The 21,293-nt window shown below is 42.2% G+C and overlaps 2 protein-coding genes across 2 annotated transcripts in view; both read left to right on the forward strand.

The window, feature by feature from the left end:
- exoc6 (exocyst complex component 6) overlaps positions 1-15,918 on the forward strand; it is a 21,217-nt gene extending 5,299 nt beyond the window's left edge. Inside the window, exons 4-22 of the mRNA XM_055229555.1 lie at positions 869-917; positions 1,801-1,854; positions 3,745-3,895; positions 3,975-4,130; positions 4,333-4,401; positions 4,522-4,605; positions 4,690-4,736; positions 4,823-4,943; positions 5,669-5,740; positions 5,809-5,906; positions 6,004-6,109; positions 6,272-6,384; positions 6,464-6,575; positions 6,647-6,781; positions 6,950-7,129; positions 9,852-9,993; positions 10,074-10,147; positions 12,530-12,642; positions 13,639-15,918. Of these exons, the coding sequence (XP_055085530.1) occupies positions 869-917; positions 1,801-1,854; positions 3,745-3,895; positions 3,975-4,130; positions 4,333-4,401; positions 4,522-4,605; positions 4,690-4,736; positions 4,823-4,943; positions 5,669-5,740; positions 5,809-5,906; positions 6,004-6,109; positions 6,272-6,384; positions 6,464-6,575; positions 6,647-6,781; positions 6,950-7,129; positions 9,852-9,993; positions 10,074-10,147; positions 12,530-12,642; positions 13,639-13,765 (2,003 nt within the window). The 3' untranslated portion in view covers positions 13,766-15,918. The remainder of the gene's footprint in view (positions 1-868; positions 918-1,800; positions 1,855-3,744; positions 3,896-3,974; positions 4,131-4,332; positions 4,402-4,521; positions 4,606-4,689; positions 4,737-4,822; positions 4,944-5,668; positions 5,741-5,808; positions 5,907-6,003; positions 6,110-6,271; positions 6,385-6,463; positions 6,576-6,646; positions 6,782-6,949; positions 7,130-9,851; positions 9,994-10,073; positions 10,148-12,529; positions 12,643-13,638) is intronic.
- Positions 15,919-17,116: 1,198 nt separating this feature from the next.
- LOC117387735 (cytochrome P450 26A1) lies at positions 17,117-20,683 on the forward strand. The gene is made up of 7 exons (XM_033985281.2): positions 17,117-18,675; positions 18,758-18,982; positions 19,094-19,375; positions 19,447-19,596; positions 19,718-19,852; positions 19,971-20,117; positions 20,202-20,683. The coding sequence occupies exons 1-7, from the start codon at positions 18,487-18,489 to the stop codon at positions 20,535-20,537; spliced, it is 1,464 nt and encodes a 487-aa protein (XP_033841172.1). The 5' UTR covers positions 17,117-18,486; the 3' UTR covers positions 20,538-20,683.
- The last annotated feature ends 610 nt before the right edge of the window (positions 20,684-21,293 follow it).

The raw sequence follows: 21,293 nt of genomic DNA on the forward strand, positions 1-21,293 counted from the left end.
GACTTAAATATTGGTGTTACGATGCCAGTTTTTAATGCATCGGGAAATATACTATCATTTATTGACTGATTTATTAATTTTGTTATGGCTGGGATCAGGCTTTCTTGATGGCTTTTTAGAAATACACTATCCAATCCATACAGGTCCTTTGCTTTACTGTTATTCAGTTTTCCCAAAATATTTTCCACTTTTGCATCATTAACAGGTGTTAAACTAAAGCCTGATTCATCACAGAGTAAGTTATGGGGAACGCAAGGTGTTGGAAACAACTGGGTCAGCCTTTGAACAGCATTTATAAAATATTCATTAAAATTTATAGCTAAAATTTCATTATTGTTTTGAGTTTTACCCTCTACGTTTAATTGCATTTCATGGTTATTTTTATTTTCTTTTCTTTTCCTAATATAAAGTTCCACACAAACTAACCCTGGCCATTGGAATCAAACATTAGTCCATTATCGTATAAAAATATGGATTCTTCAATACAATTGCCGGTCTATCTTACTGTTCAAATAATTAAAGGAAAACTAGGACCACAAAGATTTCAGATTGAAATTCATATTGCTATGATGAAGCAGGGCATTGCTTCATTAAACCATCCTACGGAGGGCTGAACACAGTAAAATTAGCAGTATTATCTGTATTCAATGCTTATCCATTAGAATTGTAATGGGATACTGTTGCTATAATACTGTCAGTCAAATGTGGGCCTCAAGAAATCTGTCTGAACAGTAGAGGGCAGCACTGCACAACATTTAACCCACAGGTCTAGTTTAAACATTGAAGAATTTTTTGCTGCCTTATTATATTGTAAACATAATTTTACCACAATTCTTGAGCTGATGCTATGTTTTGTCTCTGTATTTTTCAGTTCTAGAAATGTACAGTAAACTGAAGGAGCAGCTGGAAGCCAAAAGGTAAGACTCTTACATACTGTACAATTGTTACTTTACAGTCCTTGAATAATGATAATAATACCAATAATAACATTTAAAAATGGTTAAAAACATGATGACAGTAATAATAAGAGATAAAACTTTTTTTTAATTAATCATGAATGGACTTGACATAGCAGCTGGAAGGGTCTCACATACATTGGAGTTTTCTATTCTTTCATAGTGTTTCTGATGCGAAGCAGGTCCTATATGTTAGATTGTTTTCACACTGCCACTAGTTAGGTCAATGTAAAGAGTAATCAAATTGCTCTTGGAATTGCGCAAAAAAAGCGCTTGGATATCAGCGGCAGTCTCCTTCCGCCTTCGTCTGCACAGGTAAGCCTGGGTCTGTCTGTGTGTCATTCAGAAAGCTTTTCCTCCTCCTTCACCAGCACGTACAGTCCTCTTTAGCCACAGGTGAAAGAAAAGACCACTACTTATAGCACTAGGGAAGTGAGCCTACATACGTGTATTCAGAGGACTCTGTTTGCTTGAAATGCGTTGTCATAGAAATAAGTTTGGTGATTAGTTGATGGACTCACGTGGCTCATGGTGCATGTTTGGGCTGAATGTATGTGAACAAGGCCAACCCAAAAGTAAAATAAACAGAACAAAATCTATTGCGCCCTGGGATCGGTCTGGGATCAGTCCAACATGTTTGAAAGTACCATAGTTCCCATTTCTAAAAGTCCAAAACAACAACACATTTTATGCAAATTCTGACACGAGATTGCTGATGATGTAATGCTAATTGTCGTTGTTGTCAACATGTTTTAGACCTCAGCACTGCATCTTGTCATTTCAACTTTTCCTCACAAACTTTACAAATACACTAAGGTCCTGTTTCATATGTGTTTTTGTGCAGGTATTATGCAGCACTGAAGACCATGGAGCAGCTAGAGAAAGTTTACATTCCTAGGTACTAATTATATATATATATATATATATATATATATATATATATATATATATATATATATATATATATATATATATATATATATATATAAATCTCATCCCACACGGGTGGTCTCATCCCCTCTTTTCCACGCTCAGGCCTTCTACCATAGGCCTGGAAGCTTGAGGGTTCTACGCAGTATTTTTGCTGTTCCTGATACTGCACTTTTCTGGACTGAGATATCTGATATTTTTCCTGGGATCTGCTGTAGCCACTCCTCCAGTTCAGAATGCTCTAATGACAACGAGCACCACTGATGCCTTTGAACCCCTGGTATTCCTCTAATTTTTCATGTTCCTTTTTCCTGATGTTCCCATCACTTGGTACTAAAATGTCCACCACAACGGCTTTGCTCTGTTGTTTATCCACCGCCACAATGTCCGGTTGGTTCGCCATCACCATTCTGTCAGTCTGTATCTGGAAGTCCCACAGGATCTTGGCTTGGTCATTCTCCACTACCTTAGGAGGTGTTTTCCACCTTGACCTTGGGGTCTCCAGTCCGTACTCTGCACAGATGTTTCTGTACACTATGTCCGCCACTTGGTTATGCCGCTCCATGTATGCTTTCCCTGCCAGCGTCTTACACCCTGCAGTTATGTGCTGGATTGTCTCAGGGGCCTCTTTGCACAGCCTACACCTTGGGTCTTGTCTGGTGTGGTAGATCTGGGCCTCTATCGCTCTGGTGCTCAAGGCCTGCTCCTGTGCAGCCAGGATGAGTGCCTCTGTGCTGTCCTTCAGTCCAGCGTTCTCAAACCATTGGTAGGACTTTTTGATACAAGCCACTTCAGTTATATTCCGATGGTACATCCCGTGCAGGGGCTTGTCCTCTCATGATGGTTCCTCCAGCACCTCTTCCTCTGCATTTCACTGTCTGAGGCATTCGCTGAGCACGTCATCTGTTGGGGCCTTGTCTTTGACGTACTTATGGATCTTGGATGTTTCATCCTGGACTGTGGCTCTCACACTCACTAGTCCTTGGCCTCCTTCCTTACGGCTCGCGCACATTCTCAGGGTGCTAGATTTGGGCTTAACATCTGTGGTCTGTATCTCCTCCTTTGGCCAGCTTATGATTCCTGCTGGGTATCTGATTACTGGCAGCGTGTAGCTGTAGCTTGTTCTTGCCATTGAGCTGAGTCCTTAGGACTTGCCTTACTCGTCTGAGGTATTTGGCCATGGCTGCTTTCCTTGTTTCCTCTTCAAGGATGCCATTTGCTTATGGGATACCAAGGTACTTGTAACTGTCCTCAATGTCTGCTATTGTTCCTTCTGGGACGGAGACCCCTTCTGTGTGGACTACCTTCCCTCTCTTTGTCACCATTCGGCTACACTTCTCAAGCCCGAATGACATTTCAATGTCTGTGCTGTAGATCCTGATGGTGTGGATCAGTAAGTCGATGTCTCGCTCATTCTTAGCGTACAGCTTGATGAGGAGGTTATTGATGTTGGCCCGATTACTGAGTTGGTATCCATCGCCAGTGTTGTTGATGATTTGGCTGAGGAGGTTCAGACCTATGCAGAACAGCAGTGGGGGCAGTGCTTCTCCTTGGTATATGCCACATTTGATGGTCACTTGTGCAAGAGGCTTGACATTGGCCTCAAGGGTGGTTTTCCACAACCTTATCGAGGTTGCAATGAAGGCTCTTAGAGTCCTGTCGATGTTGCACAGCTCCATGCATTCAATGATCCGTGTGTAGCATGGAGTCGCTGGCTTTCTTGTAGCTGTGTTTCTTGCATGGAAAAAAGGGTGATACCACCTGTGGAGGGTAAGGATGAGATTAATATAATTTCTGTTTCTACTTTTTATTTATTTTTAAAATTCCATTGCCTGAAAGCTCCTAATTTTGTTTACAGAGTGAGTCAATACAGGTTCTGTCAAATCATGGCTGAGAATCTGCCCAGACTCAGAGAGGAGATCAAGGAGATCTCTATGTCAGACCTGAAGGACTTTCTAGAGAGTATCAGAAAACACTCAGACAAAGTGGGAGAGACAGCAATGAGACAGGTAAGAGCGCACACATGGTATAATACACATGTCAACACACACATGTTAGCACACATTTGATTTGTCTCAAACCCAACAGGCTCAGCAGCACAGGACATTCAACAGTGCGGTGGCCAAACAGGCCAGTACTGGACACTACACTGGTCCTTCATACTCTCTGTCTGCCCGCTCACACCACACTCACAATGGACAGATGGATGAGGAGATGGAGGAGGATGAAGAGGCAGATGAAGAGGTAAAACCAAAGTTACAAATATAACTGTGATTTTATAACTCCCAAATGTTTGCCAGCGGGGGGCGATGAAATCAGTGAAGGTGGAATAGGAAAGATTAAATAAAAACAACATTTTGAACTAAATGAGTACTTCGACTGTAGGTTTGTGTAAATGTTGTGATTCATCAATAGGTCTGATGTTTTATGTGTTTTTAATGTCTAGATCTTGACGGCTCAGGAGCTGGTGGACTTTTCTCCTGTCTACAGGTGTCTCCACATATACACTGTGCTGGTGAGTATGTCACTACTGTATTTACTTAATATAATTATTATGATGTTTAAGGAGGCTAAGAAGTTACATTGCCTTCATTACATGATCGTAAATGTTTTTGACATTTTGGGGGCTTTCTAGGGTGACAGGGAAACATTTGAAAACTACTACAGAAAACAGAGAAAGAAACAAGCGCGGCTTGTCTTGCAGCCACAGGCCAATATGGTAATAACATCACAGTCTGTGTCATTTTCCAAACATTAAAGCTACAGTTGGGCCTATATCACCCTTCTCTTTCTCTGTGGTCAGCATGAAACAGTAGAAGGCTACAGAAGATACTTCAATCAGATTGTTGGGTAAGTTTATTATTTTTTTTTAGAAACATGCATGTGTATTATTGTTTTCTTTAAAAACGGTATTAAAAAAGGTATTTCTCCTGCAGATTCTTTGTGGTTGAGGACCATATACTGAATGCTACGCGAGGCCTGGTGACGAAAGCTTTCACTGATGAGCTGTGGAACATGGCTCTGGCCAAGATCATCGCCGTGCTACGCACACACTCTGTAAGGATTTACTCTAACACACAGAGACTTGTAAATGACTGTGGATTTCCCTAGTAATCTGGAGATGCATTATGCAGGTCCCTGTACTGATAAACTAATGATTTTTCTGTTGTGAAAATGGGCCAAAGGGAGGTGATTGAGACTTAATGACAGACAGATTGTAACAATAACGGAAGATTAAGGAGCCATATTCCTGACGGCTGGGGTCTACTCAGTTGTAAATGAGCAGAGGATTATGCTAACAGTGTGAAGAATAGGCTCACGGTCGGGGGTCCCATGCCCCCAGCCTTTAGCAGCCCACCATCATGCTCATTTCTCACTTTACTGTTCAGGCTCTTTTAATGCTATCATCTAATGTGTGAGGTGTCTGCTGCAGTCACATCACCTTAGATGAATCCTGTGTCCGTGTGTAGTGACCTGTAGGGGGGTAATAAATCACTATAAACACTGTGTGAGGGGTGAGACTGCCCACTCCTGGAGTCACTACGATTTTATGACCGCTACTGTCAATGGAAAGGTCAGGCCTCCTACTGCACTACTGTTTACAATAGACCACAGTGGAGTCTCTCTTCATCTGAAAGTACAAATAATGTTTTTAATTACACATTACACATTACACAATGTGTTAAACACATTAGATGTTCATTATCTACATCTGACATTTGCCACAACACAAAAACACTGAAAATACTGTAGTAAACACTGCTATATTTTCTGCTTTTAAGTCTTATTGTGATGACCCAGACCTGGTATTGGAGCTGAAGAACCTCATAGTAATCTTTGCAGACACTCTCCAGGTCAGTGGGGGCACTTTCCCGCTTGTCTGGAGGTAATAGGCTCTAAACATTGTGTATGTTGTACACAGGGCTATGGGTTTCCAGTCACCCGCCTGTTTGACCTTCTGTTTGAGATCCGAGACCAGTACAATGAGACTTTGTTGAAGAAGTGGGCTCTGGTCTTCCGGTGGGACTTTCTTTTTTAATTGTTGCTTTGAAAATAGTACTGTGCTTTTGGTAGATGTCTGTGGTTTTACTAAATTGTTTTTCTTGTTGTCCTGTAGGGAAATTTTTGAGCTGGATAATTACAGCCCTATCCCAATTGATACAGAGGAAGAATACAAGTCTGTCATCAGCCGCTTTCCCTTCCATGACCCTGAGCTGGAGAAGGTAACATGTTGAGAACAACATCAGCCCATTGTCGGGCTCTGACCACTGTCATTCCCCTTTAACCTACTGTTTTTTATAAATGTGTAGAGTTTCATATGAATTGGTTTGTATTATGACAGAACAGTTCATATGATTTCACTTTTTTTATATTTCGTGCAAAAGCAGCAGGACTTTCCAAAGAAGCTTCCGATGTCCCAGTCGGTGCCTCAGATCTACTCCCAGGTCAAAGAGTTCATCTATGCCAGCCTTAAATTCTCAGAGTCACTCCACCGAAGGTAACGCCAGCCACACCTTTTCAACAAACTACTAGATTCATGGGAGGTAATTAGCAAATATTGTTCTCTCTTGTTTCAGCTCAACTGAAATTGATGATATGTTGAGGAAGTCTACAAACCTACTGCTGACAAGGATTCTGAGCAGCTGTCTTCAGAACCTCATTAAAAAGCCACACATTGGCCTGACTGAGGTAGGTCCCACTGAAGCTGCCATATAGGAAAACAAGTGTTTTTCTTAAGCGCATGTTTGAACTGTGTGCAGCTGGTGCAGATCATCATCAACAGCACTCACCTGGAGCAGGCCTGCAGGTATTTAGAAGAGTTCATCACTAACATCACCAATGTGTCCCCAGAGACAGTCCACACCACACGCCTCTATGGCCTGTCCACTTTCAAGGTACTGTCCACTGTATTTTTTCACATTCATTTTCCATGTTAATAGAATGAACCACTCTTAAGATTGTCTACGATGCACTCTTAATAAACAAGCTTATAACATGGTAGCCTGCTTTGAAAAGTTTACAATTTACTCCTTATTCTCTTTTACCTAATGTGTCTTCACCAGGATGCTCGACATGCAGCTGAGGGAGAGATCTACACTAAACTGAACCAAAAGATCGATGAGTTCATTCAGCTGGCAGACTACGACTGGGGCATGGCTGAGTCCGACGGCCGGGCTTCTGGGTACCTCATGGACCTCATCAATTTCCTGCGGTCCACCTTCCAGGTTTTCACTCACCTGCCGGTATGTCACTGGCATCTCTCTCACGAAGACCCTTTTCACTGGGCCTCTGCAATAATGATCTGAGAATTGAAACACACTTTTTCTTATTCTTACTGCATTATGCACCAATCAAACGGATGTTTTTTTTTGCGATGAGTGAGAAGAAGTTGTGCACTGGAAGTATCTTTCCATTTACTGTGCCATAGTTGTTAAATAAAAGTTTTTTAGTCTGGGATTTATTAATACTTGTATTGCTTATGTGTTGGAAGTAGTTAAAACAGGAGCCTGGTTTGAGCTTGTACAGAACTACAGAAATCAAAATTTGAATAAATGAAAGAAGATTCAAAGAGAGTTTTTAATTGATGGTCAGATTTTGAGTTTTTGTGAGTTCCCAACATATGCGGTATATATTGAAATGCTTGAACAAGTCTATCCAGGGTGAGGTGAGCTTGTTATGTGGAATGCTCTTTTGGGTCACACTGTTGGCAATGGCTTCTTAGTAAAGGTTTTGATTACTTTTTAGAAACTTTGCATGCTCACCCATTTTTGCAAATTTATATTTTTTGTATTTTTCCTTTATAAATTTACTCTTTGCCTTTACTCTTGCCCTTTCATGTGAACTCTGCCTTGCATGCAAATGTTTTATTGATGAACTGAATGCCTTCTGTCCATTTATGGTTACCACATTTCTTTTCCTTTCCCTCTTTCCCTTCCTCTTTTCCATGTTTTATTGATTTGGGCTTGTGCTCAGAATAACAACAATGACCATGCGTCCATGTCGGTGAGTACCTGAGGACAGAGGAGAGCATGCTTACTTCTGTAACTGTGGCTCCTGCATTTAAGAGTCTGGGTTGTATCTTGGAGATGGTGCTTGTATTGGTGACAATGCAAAGGATTTTATTTGTGTGCAGTTTTCTAACACGAAGTCCATCCCTGAAGGAATAAGTCTTCTTTATGTAGAGCAGGAGCTCTTATATCAAAACATATTTTTCTGGCAATGACAAGTTGGTCATCCTCTTCACTCAAACCCCCTGACCTCAGAATAAAGGAATGTCCTATGAAGGTTAAACCCAGTGTGTTGTTTCAAAGCAGGTCCCAAAGACACAAATGTATCCAATTTGCTTGTGTTGTTTTTGCTGCCGCATACACGTAAACATAAATATGTTAATTCATCAAATTAAATTGTGATAGATTAGAAATTTGGCCTTCAACTCTCATGATTTCAAATAATCCTGATGATTGGGTGAAGCTTTTAGGAGAAACTTAAAAACAACTTTTTGTTTTTGATGTACTTGAGTAATATTCAGTGCAATTTTTAAAATGCTATTGCGCAGTGTGACAATAGAAATAAATCCTATAATTGGGCTTGTCAGGATAATTACTAAATTGACTTATCGTTCAATAAATGAAAGCTGGAACAATATTTTTTTACGGTCAGTATTTATCGTGTGTACATTTTCTTTGCACTTCTGGGAATTTTTGGCTATATGATGAGATTTAAGCCATAAAAGGTTGAATAAATAACTTCTATGACTCATTACAGATACTAACTAAATATATATTTTTTACAATATTGTAGATTTAGAATAGTTTCTGTGATTTAAACCTGCTCTTGGGTTATTGTGTAAGTGGTATAAAGTAGTTTCAATATGATCCTTACTATACTATTTACTCAATATATCGAACTTCAAAATTTGTTATCGTAACAGGCCTATCTATAATGAACTTTAGATCCAGGTTTACCTCTAGACACCAGCTTTTGTTTAAAGGAGAGAATTTGAACGCATTGTGAATGGTCTGTTTTACTATAGTGTATCTGTGACCGTGCTACAGCTGCTGTAAAGTTTTTGAGTGGCAGAGGTGTAAACTGGTTTTGATCTTGTTGGCCCTCATTTATCCTACAAACTTGGGACAGTGAGACCTTCCCACAACAGTGCAGGCGCAGATCAACATAAACATCATTACTTTAAAATGTACAATTATGACTGAGTGAATTGAATGAACTGTGTACTTTCTTCATGTATCACCGGCTGGTACAAAAGGGCAGTTCTACACACAAATTTATTTATGATGCTCAGTGTCATAAAGCCCATCCTTTCAGTGTACTCTGTATACAAGTTATAACACCAAAATCTGCTCCTGTTGGTCCCTAACTTAAAGTTAAATGAGGGCCACTGTGATTGAGGCTGCAGACAGTGGTCAGTGTCTGAGCTTTGGTCCTGTCTAATTATTAGGCACTGATGCTACAAATGTATCTTCACAGCGTTTGCCAGTCTTCTTCAGCATGACTGTATTAGTCCACAGGAATGGTGTGAGGCTCTGCACAAACCACTATGCCTTTCTAATCTCATCATCCACTGTATTTTCAAGAGCCACCACATTATCCCTGCGTTTGAGTTGATGCATGTGGATACAAAATAGTAAACCACTTTCATTTATTCAATTCCATTGGATTGACTGCTGAGCAAGTGGATGGAGACATATTAAACAAGACTGCTGTCTTGAAGGTTTTGTTTACACATATTTGTTTGTGCATGTCTCAAGGCAGGTTTGCTCTAAACAAGCAGTTTTGTTAAATTCTCACAAATCTCACACTTGCAGGTAAGATACTTGCAGCTACACTTGAGTGCCGCGTTGAATCTCCATTAAACTGTCCACTCAACACCCATGTGCATGCCCCTCTGTAGTGAATCTTGATTTGTGTGTTTCTGACGTTGCTGTTGCTGTCTGCCCCTGTGCACAGGGTAAGGTAGCTCAGACGGCCTGCATGTCAGCCTGTAAGCACCTCTCCACCTCCCTCATGCAGATGCTCCTGGACTCAGAGCTCAAGCAGGTCAGCATGGGAGCAATTCAGCAGTTCAATCTGGACGTCATCCAATGTGAATGTAAGTGTACTCAAATTAATATTATTACATCAGGTCATTGCACTAGCACTTACTTTTTCTATTTCATTGTGACTCCTTAGTGTTTGCAAGCTCTGAGCCCGTTCCTGGATTTCAAGGAGACACTCTGCAGCTGGCTTTCATTGACTTGAGACAGGTAAATTAAATCTATGCCTATTACAAATTAGCAAAACTAAACACATTGTGTACCTACTCGGTACACAATGTTGCCACTATGTCCACCAGAAAAGGGGCACTTTTCTTGTGGACATACTGAAATGTTCAACAGTATGGCATTATCCATCTCCACGAGACAAGCAGGTCATAAAAACAGATTAAATATAAGGTTTGTCAGATCTGTGTAGAGGCAAACCCAGCTCACAGTATTTTTTTTTTCAATTATTAAAAAACATGGAATTGAATAGATGAGATGGATATGTTTTATTCCTTTCTGTGTAACATTTCAGGCAAAGCAATCTCCACAGAGATAAGCTATTGGCAGACCACCTCAACAGCAAAGTTATATGGTCTACCTTTAAATATTCTATAAATAATTCTTATGACCTAACACAGAGAGAGTTTGTTGAGTTTTAAATGTTCTCTGGTCCCAACCTGTTTCAAGCGCTCACAAACCCTCCTGCGCTTATCATTTAGAATTGTTTGTATTATAATAACAATCTGATGGGATGCATCTTGATTTTTCAGCAAATTACTGATTTTGCAATACTTTGTAAAGGGGTAGAAAGAATTTAAGCCTACAAGCCAAAGCTCTCAACTTCAGGCTCAGATTAACCGGGCAACACAGGGCAGCCACACTTAACATACCAGCAAAAAACACCCTGCTTCTCACTTAGGTAATGCTCAGATCTATCATGTAACCTTTTCAACTCTTCACCTGCATTAGCTCTCACACATCCAGCAGAAGTGGTGTCAGTCCTCTGGGGCATAATTATATAATTATAACACAACACTGTGGATATTTCATATGTTTCCTCCAAACAGTGGCTCAGGGCGGCCGTGTTAATCCCAGCCCGGGGTGTACGCACAGACATCAGGAAGGCAGAGGTTATACTGAGGCCATGCAATGTTCACAGCTAAAACTACACTCCTCTTCTATAGGCCTGTTGCAACAACACATTTTAAGTGTTATATATATTGTTGCAGAAAATATTAATATAAAAATGAATACGCAGACTACTATATGGCACATACTTAAATTCAACCATACTTGAACCTAAAGCAGCATAACCAAACATTCAACAAAAAATAGTTTCCCACAACAAACACTTTTGTGGATTTGTCTTTATATAAATATCTGTCAGTAGTCGGTAGTAATATGTCACTATGACTTTCATAGTGACATATTTTGTACATAAATATATCTTTTAAAATGAGTGCAGTTATTTTGAGTATTGTAGGGGTCCACGGAGGTTGATGGGTTGATGCTTGAGTCAGAGGTAAATCTCCAGGTGAGAAGAATGCCTTTGTCTCTGCCTCTCTCTGAGCGTCGTGCAGATGAATAATGCTACTATCAGTAAGCTGCTCTTTCAACCTCACACCCAGCTGTTTTTCCCTTCCATTAGCATATACTGTCTGGGGGGGGGTCATCTCCATTAGGTTACCGGGGGGTCGTGGACCGGGGGATCCCCAAACTCTTAATGGTCATCATTTAGAAGAGCTCCCTCCTCCTTGTCCCACCAAACTTGTTTCTGTGGTGACCCGCATAAACAAATGCTTGGAGAGAGAGTGATGAGGCGGCTGCTGACCGCTTGCTAACACTGAACTCAAGCTGTTGGCTGTCAGGGACACTGCCACTCCCCACACTGTCACGCTGCAAAGCTCTCACAGCCTACTGCAACTACTCCCATTATAATACATCTTATTTATTTAAACTAACCAGAACATTTAGAGTCAACTCGACCCTCCTCCAAAAACACAGTCAAGTGGTAATGAACCAAGGCCCTTGCACTGTCTTCATTTTTGCTGTAGCATTTTCCAATATATCCATTTTACATTTAGGAGCTGATGTAGATATTATAATTGAATCTTATAAATCTGTAAAAGGATAATAATGTAACAAAATGTCTTTTATATTTGAAAACAAATGTATGATGTAGAGTAGATTATCGCTGCTCATTTGCTTTAAATAAGACATGGAAATCAATCAGTTATTGGTATTCTAATAAAAAAAGAATTTCATTATTAGATTTTATGAGATTATAATATTTTATTTTATTTTTTAACAAATCACAAAGAACACAACGACACACTCACACAAAAAGATTAAATATACGAGACGCATAATAAAACAACAATCTTTTAGTATAGAGGTCAACCAATATGGGGTTTTTCATCGCTGGCCCAAACATCAGCCTCATGCAAATATCTGCCCTATATATTGGTCAACTTATATATTGGGCTATCTCTAGTTTGGATTGGGAATTGTAAAGTACAATTCCAATTTTCACAACTTTTTGTAATATCCATAATTGTTTTGCACTGATTGTTCCTACACTTCCATGTGATTGTGTGTACTCAGCTCCTGGACCTGTTCATGGTGTGGGACTGGTCAACGTATCTGGCGGACTACGGACAGCCCAACTCTAAATACCTGCGCGTTAATCCAGCCACCGCGCTGGCCCTGCTGGAGAAGTGAGTACAGCTCTACACACATCCACCTATTTTAAATATTAGAATAATAATAACAGTAGTTAACAACCATCATCTTAGTGTAATACAAAAGACCTGCATAACTCCAGCAGTAAAGGAGTTGTCTTCCACACATATTAGTTTGCAGAGATCTAAAATCTGTTTTTTGTCCTCTCTGCCGCTGCTGAAGGGTTCACAGAGGGTATGTATGAATAAATACACTTAACTCCACACTCCCATTTTGTAACTACAGTTCTATGAATCCTAGTCTGTCTGCCAGAGGGCGCAATGAAAGCACTGAATGTTCTCTTTGCATGTGCAGGGAACATTCAGTCAAGTTAAATGAAATTGAACTGACTTTGTCTTGCTGTGGCACTGTGACATTTAAATGAAAATGACCTACTAGCTAAAACATAGAAAGCCAAAGTTAAATCTGTCAACTGGACAAAACGTAGGAGCGAAGACATTTGGCTGCTCATCCAAGCCACTTCTTCAGTTCTGGACTATTCATGAACTGAAGAAGCGGCTTGGATAAGCAGCCAAATGTCTTCACTCCTTCACGTCTTCACGTTTTGTCCAGCTGACAGATTTAACTTTGGCTTTTGCTATGGATCAGACCTGGACGACTGAGGGATTACACAGACATACTAGCTAGAACCTGTATCCTGGAATGACATATACTGAGCGCATACTTTCACATGTTTAACCCAAATTTTGGCTGCATCTGGTTGTCTGATCAGCTTGCAAACCAAAGCCAAAAATGTACTAATTAACAACTTGAACATCAGCAACATAATAAACATGTTTCATTAGAATGTGAAAACACAGTAATTATTATTAGTGAAATAAATTATTGAATTGAACATGTTTTGTTCATATCTGGATATACACACATCAGTGCATTTGAGAGAGTGGCCACTTCCTATTTAGTTCTTCTGTAGCAAAACTGGATGTAAGGTCATTCTGTGTTCCTTTCCTCATGTTTTCTTTTTGCTGCAGGATGAAGGACACCAGTAAGAAGAACAACATCTTCTCTCAGTTCAGGAAGAATGATCGGGACAAGCAGAAGTTGATTGAAACGGTGGTGAAGCAGCTGCGCAGCCTGGTCAACGGCATGTCATCCTGAATCTCCACAAACTCAGCCACAACTAACCTGCGCTATCTGTTTCACTATTAAACTGTCAAAGAATAGGGTGAGGTAAGGTCCCAGATCAGCAATATATCACCATATATAATATGCCACCATTGGAAAACTGCAGAAATACTGGTCACAATTTTAAAACTACCATATTTTCCGGACTGTACGTCGCTCTGGAGTACAAATTGCACCAGCAAAAAAAAAGCATAATAACGAAGAAAAAAACATATATGTCGCACTGGGCTGTAAGTCGCATTTTTTGGGGAAATTTATTTTACAAAATCTGAGACCGAGAACAGACATTATATCTTTAAAGGCAAGTAATAATAATAACAATAAAATAGAGAACAACAGGCTGAATAGCAGTACAGCACGCTAACTTAACACATTTATTTATTCAGCTACATGAAACATAGACAATGAGCTGAATACATGTCCGGTATGTTAACGAAATATATATAACAGTTACTCAGATAACTTAAGCATAAAAAACAAGCTAACAAGTTTACTCTCAGTGTCACTCCAAATCATCCTCAGTGTCGCTTCTGAGCTCCGTCAACTCTGGAAGTAGATGAAGTGCCGCTTCAGTGTGGCTGTCATACTGATACACAAGCCTAGCGTGCCCTCGCGCGGTTGTCGGTATGACTGTAATGAAGATGTGAAATTATATATTTTAATAATTTCACATATAAGTTGCATCTGAGTATAAGCCGCATCCCCGGCCAAACTATGAAAAAAGTGCGACTTATAGTCCGGAAAATAAGGTACTTAAAAATTCTGTACATTTGAAATGTGCAACTGCACAAACTCAAACCATAAGACAATGGACCCTGCCACTGAAGTGGATATGGACCTGCATTTGTCCACTTGTCAAGTAAAGCCTTGACCATTGCCCAAAGTTGTGCATTATTTGTTACAGTGCTTGGTTTGCATTAATATTAGCATCACTATAGGTAAATGACTGAAATGGCAAATTCAAACTGTTGTTCAGCCATGTCATCTGGATCTGGGAACTGTCTGTGTTGTACATCTGAGCCTGCTTTTACCTCATACGTAAAACTGTTTACGAGGAAGACTTCACCTCAGACTACACACTAAACTAGGACGGAGTCCCTGGCACAGGCCCATTTACGCTCAACAGTGGACAAACACTAGCCCTGTGCTTTAACAGATAAATACTGACAAATGTAAAAAATGTGTGACCCTTCTGCTTGTTGTGACGTGAAACGGAAAGACGACCACAAGTACTGTCCTGAGTCAAATATACTTTAAAATGTGTAGATGAGTGGCCAACAACACTACAAGGGAAGATATCTAACATGAGGCAGACACATGCCTTTGTTCATCCTACTTATGTTTATATATTTAATTTTGTATTGTTTCTGTCTCCTGTGTAAAAGTTGAGTAGAGCATGAGAGTCATGCCAGTACAGATTACTGTGATTATGAGTGAACTATGAAGTTTGTCAAGACTGATGTTCACATCAAGATCTTATTCTATATTTTTTGCTTTATCTCATGGGCATTCATACAGTAGATGGTGAATGTTAAGTGTGTGAAGAGCCAGTATTTCGGCTGTGCACCTACAGTCAAACTGAGCATGTCACAACATCATTAATTCCTCAGTAAAGTGTAAGCTGATACATTGATGATAGGCTGTTACTTACAAGAGGAATGATTGTGGGCAGTGTCACCACTTATTAAACACCTCTATAGTCCTGTTTTAAAGCAGAAGCTTGATGTTCAGAGAACATCCCAAATATATATGTTTATCAAATTATTTTTATTTCTGTGATTTGTTTCTCAGGGTGAACTGAAGCTTTAGTCTTGAATCCATAAATCCACAGAGCACAGCAATAATGCCTGTATCCTATTGGCTGTCCTAAATCTAATCCACCCTAGTTAAGACTGTTTTCATTTTTGGAAAGATTTGCACTGAGAATTTTGTTTCAGTTGGAATTATTTTTAGCATTGTTAATATTTCCTGTAAATTGCATGTAAATAATGCATATTTTATAAAATACAAAAAATTATCTGGCAGTTCCTGCATTATTCCTATACATAAACTCCACTCACCCGTGTACAACCAACTCCTCTGTCAGAAGCAGACTTACAATGCCAATAAAGAGCACAGCTTTTGTATTGTATTGTATGTTGAATGTGACTAATACCAGGAAAGTCCACAAATCCAGGCTGCTTTATAAAGTGCTGCTGACCACACCACTTAGTCCTCCACACTCGCGATTTGCTCCTGACCCCAGCTCTGTATGACCAAGAGGAAAAGTGAACGCTGTAAAGCTGTGACATGTCATGACATAATTTCTGAGCTTCTTATTCATTTGAAAACTGTAGGCGGGTGGTACATTGCATGCATTTGAATATTTTATGACACCTTATGTTCTACAAAGGCTAAGTGCTGGGCCAAACGAGCATGTTTATGACCAGAGTGTGTGGTTTGGGCTGTGAGTGTGGCAGACGGCAGCTTGGCGTTCCTGTGTTGCTCTGGGGGGGAAGGACTCTTCCTGACTGTCAATAGATGTGACAAGTATTTTAGTGCTGGGATCAAACGCTTTAACACTCCCCCCCCCCCTCCCTAATACAGCGGAGACAGGACGCCCGGCTCATTCACACCACATCCTTAAGGCACTCAAAAACTGCAGCATCTTGCTCACATCTGGGTCACAACTATAGAGTGCAAGGGTCACAAATACCACTGTCTTGTTGTGATAACTACATGCTTATTTACATACTGTAATGCAATTGGTTTCCTTCAAGGAGTAAGCAATATGCAGCTTAAATATCTGTTAAAAATGGTCATGTGTATACAGCTGTTTTCACACAGATGTGGTCCAAGTTTGAAAATTGGTGAAAATCTTGAAAGCCTTAGTCCTCTCCTGGATGATGTTGTTTTTGCTGCTGCCTGCATTGTGTACAGTGAGTGGTGTGACGGTGAGGTGCTCCGACAGCAGGCGCTGACCTGTGTGGAGCCCCTGACCTGAGGCTGAACTGGCCTGACTCTGCAGTGACCCCTCACCTCCACACCTCACAACCGCTGTTCTCCAACTGCCCCTCACAGATAACTGCTCTTTGATCAGAACTGGGATTATCTCCCACTACTGCACGCTCCACAAATAGTTCCTGTAAGTTCATATGGCCAGGGTTATGTCGAGGTTAAGACTTACTGCACAAAAGACCCATGTTAGAAAAACATCTAATGTGAATATAATGACTTCAGATTTGGTTGTAGTTTAATAGAACTTTTTTTTTTCTCTTGCTTACACCAGTGGAGCTGATGACACTTGTATTTAAACCTGTTTTGGTCTTTGCCTCTGTTGATCCAAAGCGGCATCTTAACTGCAGCATTACAACTAGAGTTTACAGATATTAGTTCAGTAGTTGCCTGAGGCGGGGCAACGCTACTGGTCTTTGACAGTGCCTCCTACGCGTGTGTGAGCGCGTGCGCTGGGCGGACAGTGAACTTGGTGCGCGGAGTTCACAGAGATGTCAGGGTCACAAGCGGGTCAGGGAGCGCGAGCGGGGGAGGAGCTGTGGGGACACATGAACACACGCTCACGCACGGACGGAATTGCAGAACACTTTGAACGGCTAGCTCATTCATTTTACCGGATAATTTCCGCAAGTTTCCCCATGCTCCTGTTACCTTTTCACCTCTCATCCCAGGGCTTGGAGATCCTGCACACAACGTTTAAGTCTAAAGCTCAGCCTGTCTATGTACAGGACACAATTCCTAAGCAAAACAGAAGACACGAGTCCCTTTATTTAATGCACGTGCGTGATTGTTTTTGGCACCTTCAGGCAGCTGCCATGATAACATGAGCACATGAGAACTCATCCAGGTTTTGCGTTCAGCCTACCGGAACGTGGTGGTGAAATGTAGGCTCCACCACGCGCTACCCCCGGAGAACTTCTGAGGCACACTTGGACGGTCATGAGGGGTGTACTCTTTATGTGCCGTGTCCTAGTGAACTGAGGTGAGCCCGTAAACGCTGAACACGGCACCAGGTTGTCTCTGTGACATGCACGCGCACGCTCACTTAGGTCGTAAAAACACTTTACGCTGATGTGCCTCTGTTTACTCTGTGCGTAGCCCGAGGATAACCTCGCGCGTCTGTGCGCGTGCGAGCGCACTGACCCAGGTTTGAACCCGGTGCTGATATCACTTTATAACATGACTCCAGATTTACTGCTGGATTCTCAAGAGTTGGTGACCGCAGTCCACGCTGAAGAACGAGGCTCATGGTGTACAGCAGAGCGCCGCGCTGCAGCCTCTATAGGGCTGCACTTTGAATGACAGCAGCCGGATTCACGGGAGGCGGATTAATGCGCTATGGAACTGTGGAGAGTTGGCTCTGGGTTGAATGTGGTCCACCCTGCAGGCAGATTAGCACTACGGAGGCCTAAACGAGTGGCCTCTCGGAAAACAAAGACGTCTTGGCACTCAGTCATTGTTTTACTGAAAGCAGCACCTTTTCTCAGTGAAATGTCCCTGTTACGGGAGGTAAGGATTAAGCTGGGACTGAACAAATGGTGGAGCGCGCCAACAGCACAGGTCGTAGGCGGGGCATTGACAGCCACAATTAAAGATGAACTTTGTGTGAACTAATTTATGTGAGGGAGGAGAGCGAGGAGCCTATAAGAGGCCTCACGGCAGCGCGGCTGTCACACTCTCTGAGAACTCCTCACTGCACCATGGCTCTGAGCACGCTGCTGGCCACCTTTCTGTGCACTATAGTCCTTCCCGTACTGCTCTTCCTAGTGGCACTTAAGCTATGGGAGGTTTACTTGCTGAGAGGCCGGGACCCCGGCTGCCCCCGGCCGCTGCCCCCGGGTTCCATGGGTTTGCCTTTTCTCGGGGAGACGCTACAGCTCATCCTCCAGGTAAGCACAGCACGTGGCGTTCTGTGGTTTGTTTGTTTATTTGAAGCACGTGTAACTCATACATGATTCTCCATTTGTGCAGAGGAGAAAGTTTTTACGCATGAAGCGCCAGAAGTACGGCTACATTTACCGCACACATCTGTTCGGTAATCCTACCGTGCGCGTGATGGGAGCAGACAACGTCAAGCAAATTCTGACAGGGGAGCACCGGCTTGTCTCCGTTCAGTGGCCTGCTTCTGTGCGCACCATCCTGGGCTCAGACACTCTGTCCAGCGTACATGGATCACAGCACAAGTCTAAGAAGAAGGTAAGGCGTTCTCCTCTTGAGTGGCCTATTTCTAAAGCTTGATAGGAGCCTGTCCCAGGCTCAATTTTTTTCATTTAGTTTGATGCCTACTGACCACTGTATCCCATGCAGGCCATCATGCGGGCTTTCTCCAGGGAGGCTCTGGAGCTCTATGTCCCTGTGATCCAGGAGGAAGTGCGCACTGCGGTGCAGGACTGGCTGTCCCGGGATGCCTGTATACTGGTCTACCCTGACGTGAAGCGCCTCATGTTTCGTATTGCCATGAGGGTCCTGTTGGGTTTCGAGGCAGAGCAGATCAGAACACAGGAGCAGCAGCTGGTGGAGGCCTTTGAGGAGATGATCCGAAATCTCTTCTCTCTGCCCATAGACGTGCCCTTCAGCGGCCTGTACCGGGTAAGCTCACCCACCCATACTCTGTCTCATACCAGTGTATGCCTGTTCTGTACTGACCTGCTCTATTGCAGGGGCTGAAGGCCAGGAACTTCATCCACTCCAAAATTGAAGAGAACATCAAGAAGAAGCTACAGGACTGTGAGAAGGGCTCTCGGCCCCGGGACGCTCTCCAACAGCTCATTGACAGCAGCTGCAAGAACGGAGAGCCCCTCAGTATGCAGGTACCCCACACTAAACTCTTTAACTATAGGTCTTACAATGTTTGGGCACATTGATGACAGATGTGTGTATATTTAGCACCACACGCAGTAGTGCATGGTCTTTATGATATCCATTTTGCAGGCTATTAAAGAGTCCGCCACAGAGCTTCTGTTTGGAGGCCATGAGACCACAGCCAGTACAGCCACCTCTCTGGTCATGTTCCTGGGCCTCAACCCCGATGCGGTCAGCCGTCTCCGCCTAGAGCTCCTGGAGAAGGTCAGTCACTATAGAGTTCTGTATGTCATCAAAAAAAGCTATGCAGTGTATTTCTGATATAATGATATCTAGATAAGCAATCCCACTCACACCACAAGCTCTGTCTGTTTCTCTGCAGGAGGAGCAGGGCATGGACCCTCAGAACCTGACCATGGAGTGGCTGGAGCAGCTCAAATACACCAGCTGTGTGATCAAGGAGACACTGCGGCTCAACCCTCCTGTCCCCGGTGGTTTCAGAGTTGCCCTCAAGACCTTTGAACTCAATGTATGTTTGTTTCTTCACTCTCTGGGCTCTGGTGTTTATTATTTGGACTGAACTTGTGTTGACCAATATATACTTGCCTTTCAGGGTTACCAGATCCCCAAAGGCTGGAACGTCATCTACAGCATCTGCGACACACATGATGTAGCTGAAATCTTTCCCCACAAAGAGGAGTTCCAACCAGAGCGCTTCCTGTCCAAGCCCTGCTCCGACTCGGCGCGCTTCCAGTACATTCCCTTCGGTGGGGGCAGCAGGAGGTGTGTGGGAAAGGAGTTTGCCAAAGTCCTGCTGAAGATCTTTCTCGTGGAGCTGGTGTCCAAGTCCCAATGGACTCTCCTGAATGGGCCCCCCACCATGAAGACTGGACCCACGGTGTACCCTGTGGACAATCTGCCCACCAAGTTCATGAGTTACAACTCATGAAATTTTGTAAATATGTTGTTTGTAAAACCAGAGGCACTCGCACATGGGACACTTGAGTCCATGAGCCTATGTATTATAGACTTGTGTACATATGTAGATTTAACTTTTATACTTTTCACTTATTTAAGTGACTACTAAAATGTATGAGATTTTATTTAATAAAATACATTTTGCAAAATAAAACTCATGGTTTTGTCAATATTCTATCCAGCCTCTTACATCAGATATTATATTACTAAAAATTAAACGCACAGGCATGTGTGTGGGCGGCTGTTGCATTGTGACGTCAGTGTCCCCTGCCTGCCTCCTGCAGGTATTTAGTTACACACAGAGTGGAAGCAAGACAAAATGTGGAATGCATGGAGCTGATGACTGCGGCAGATGAGTGCAGTCGGGGTGAAACTGAGTTCACACCAATCATTTTAGACCATTGACTCTGATACAGGCTGAGACAGAACAACCTCGTTTCTCCCAACACACTGTGGACATGTCGCACTCTTGTGGTTTAGATGTTGTGGTCAGTGCACTTTCAGCAGACCATAGGGCTTTGTACACTTGTCCAGGCTTTTGTTTATTGTGTTTGTGATATTGGATCCACAAATGCTGAGCACTGTAAGTCATCAGGACCAAGGCAAACTTCATGCCAAATTGTACTTGTAAATTGCAGCTGACACATTAATGCACACTTGTCCTATCCACGCTGCTGCTGCTCTACAATGATGTGAGTGAACTTCTCTGAACTTTGCCTCCTCTCCT

The sequence above is a fragment of the Periophthalmus magnuspinnatus genome, chromosome 19 (genome assembly GCF_009829125.3).
Source record: "Periophthalmus magnuspinnatus isolate fPerMag1 chromosome 19, fPerMag1.2.pri, whole genome shotgun sequence".
Classification (NCBI taxonomy): Eukaryota; Metazoa; Chordata; class Actinopteri; order Gobiiformes; family Gobiidae; genus Periophthalmus; species Periophthalmus magnuspinnatus.

Coding starts and splice junctions, on each gene's coding strand:
- LOC117387735 (XM_033985281.2), top strand. CDS start 18,487: ATGGCTCTGAGCACGCTGCTGGCCACCTTTCTGTGCACTATAGTCCTT. Junction 19,376..19,446: donor CCTTCAGCGGCCTGTACCGG/GTAAGCTCACCC, acceptor GCTCTATTGCAG/GGGCTGAAGGCCAGGAACTT. Junction 19,853..19,970: donor GCCTAGAGCTCCTGGAGAAG/GTCAGTCACTAT, acceptor GTTTCTCTGCAG/GAGGAGCAGGGCATGGACCC.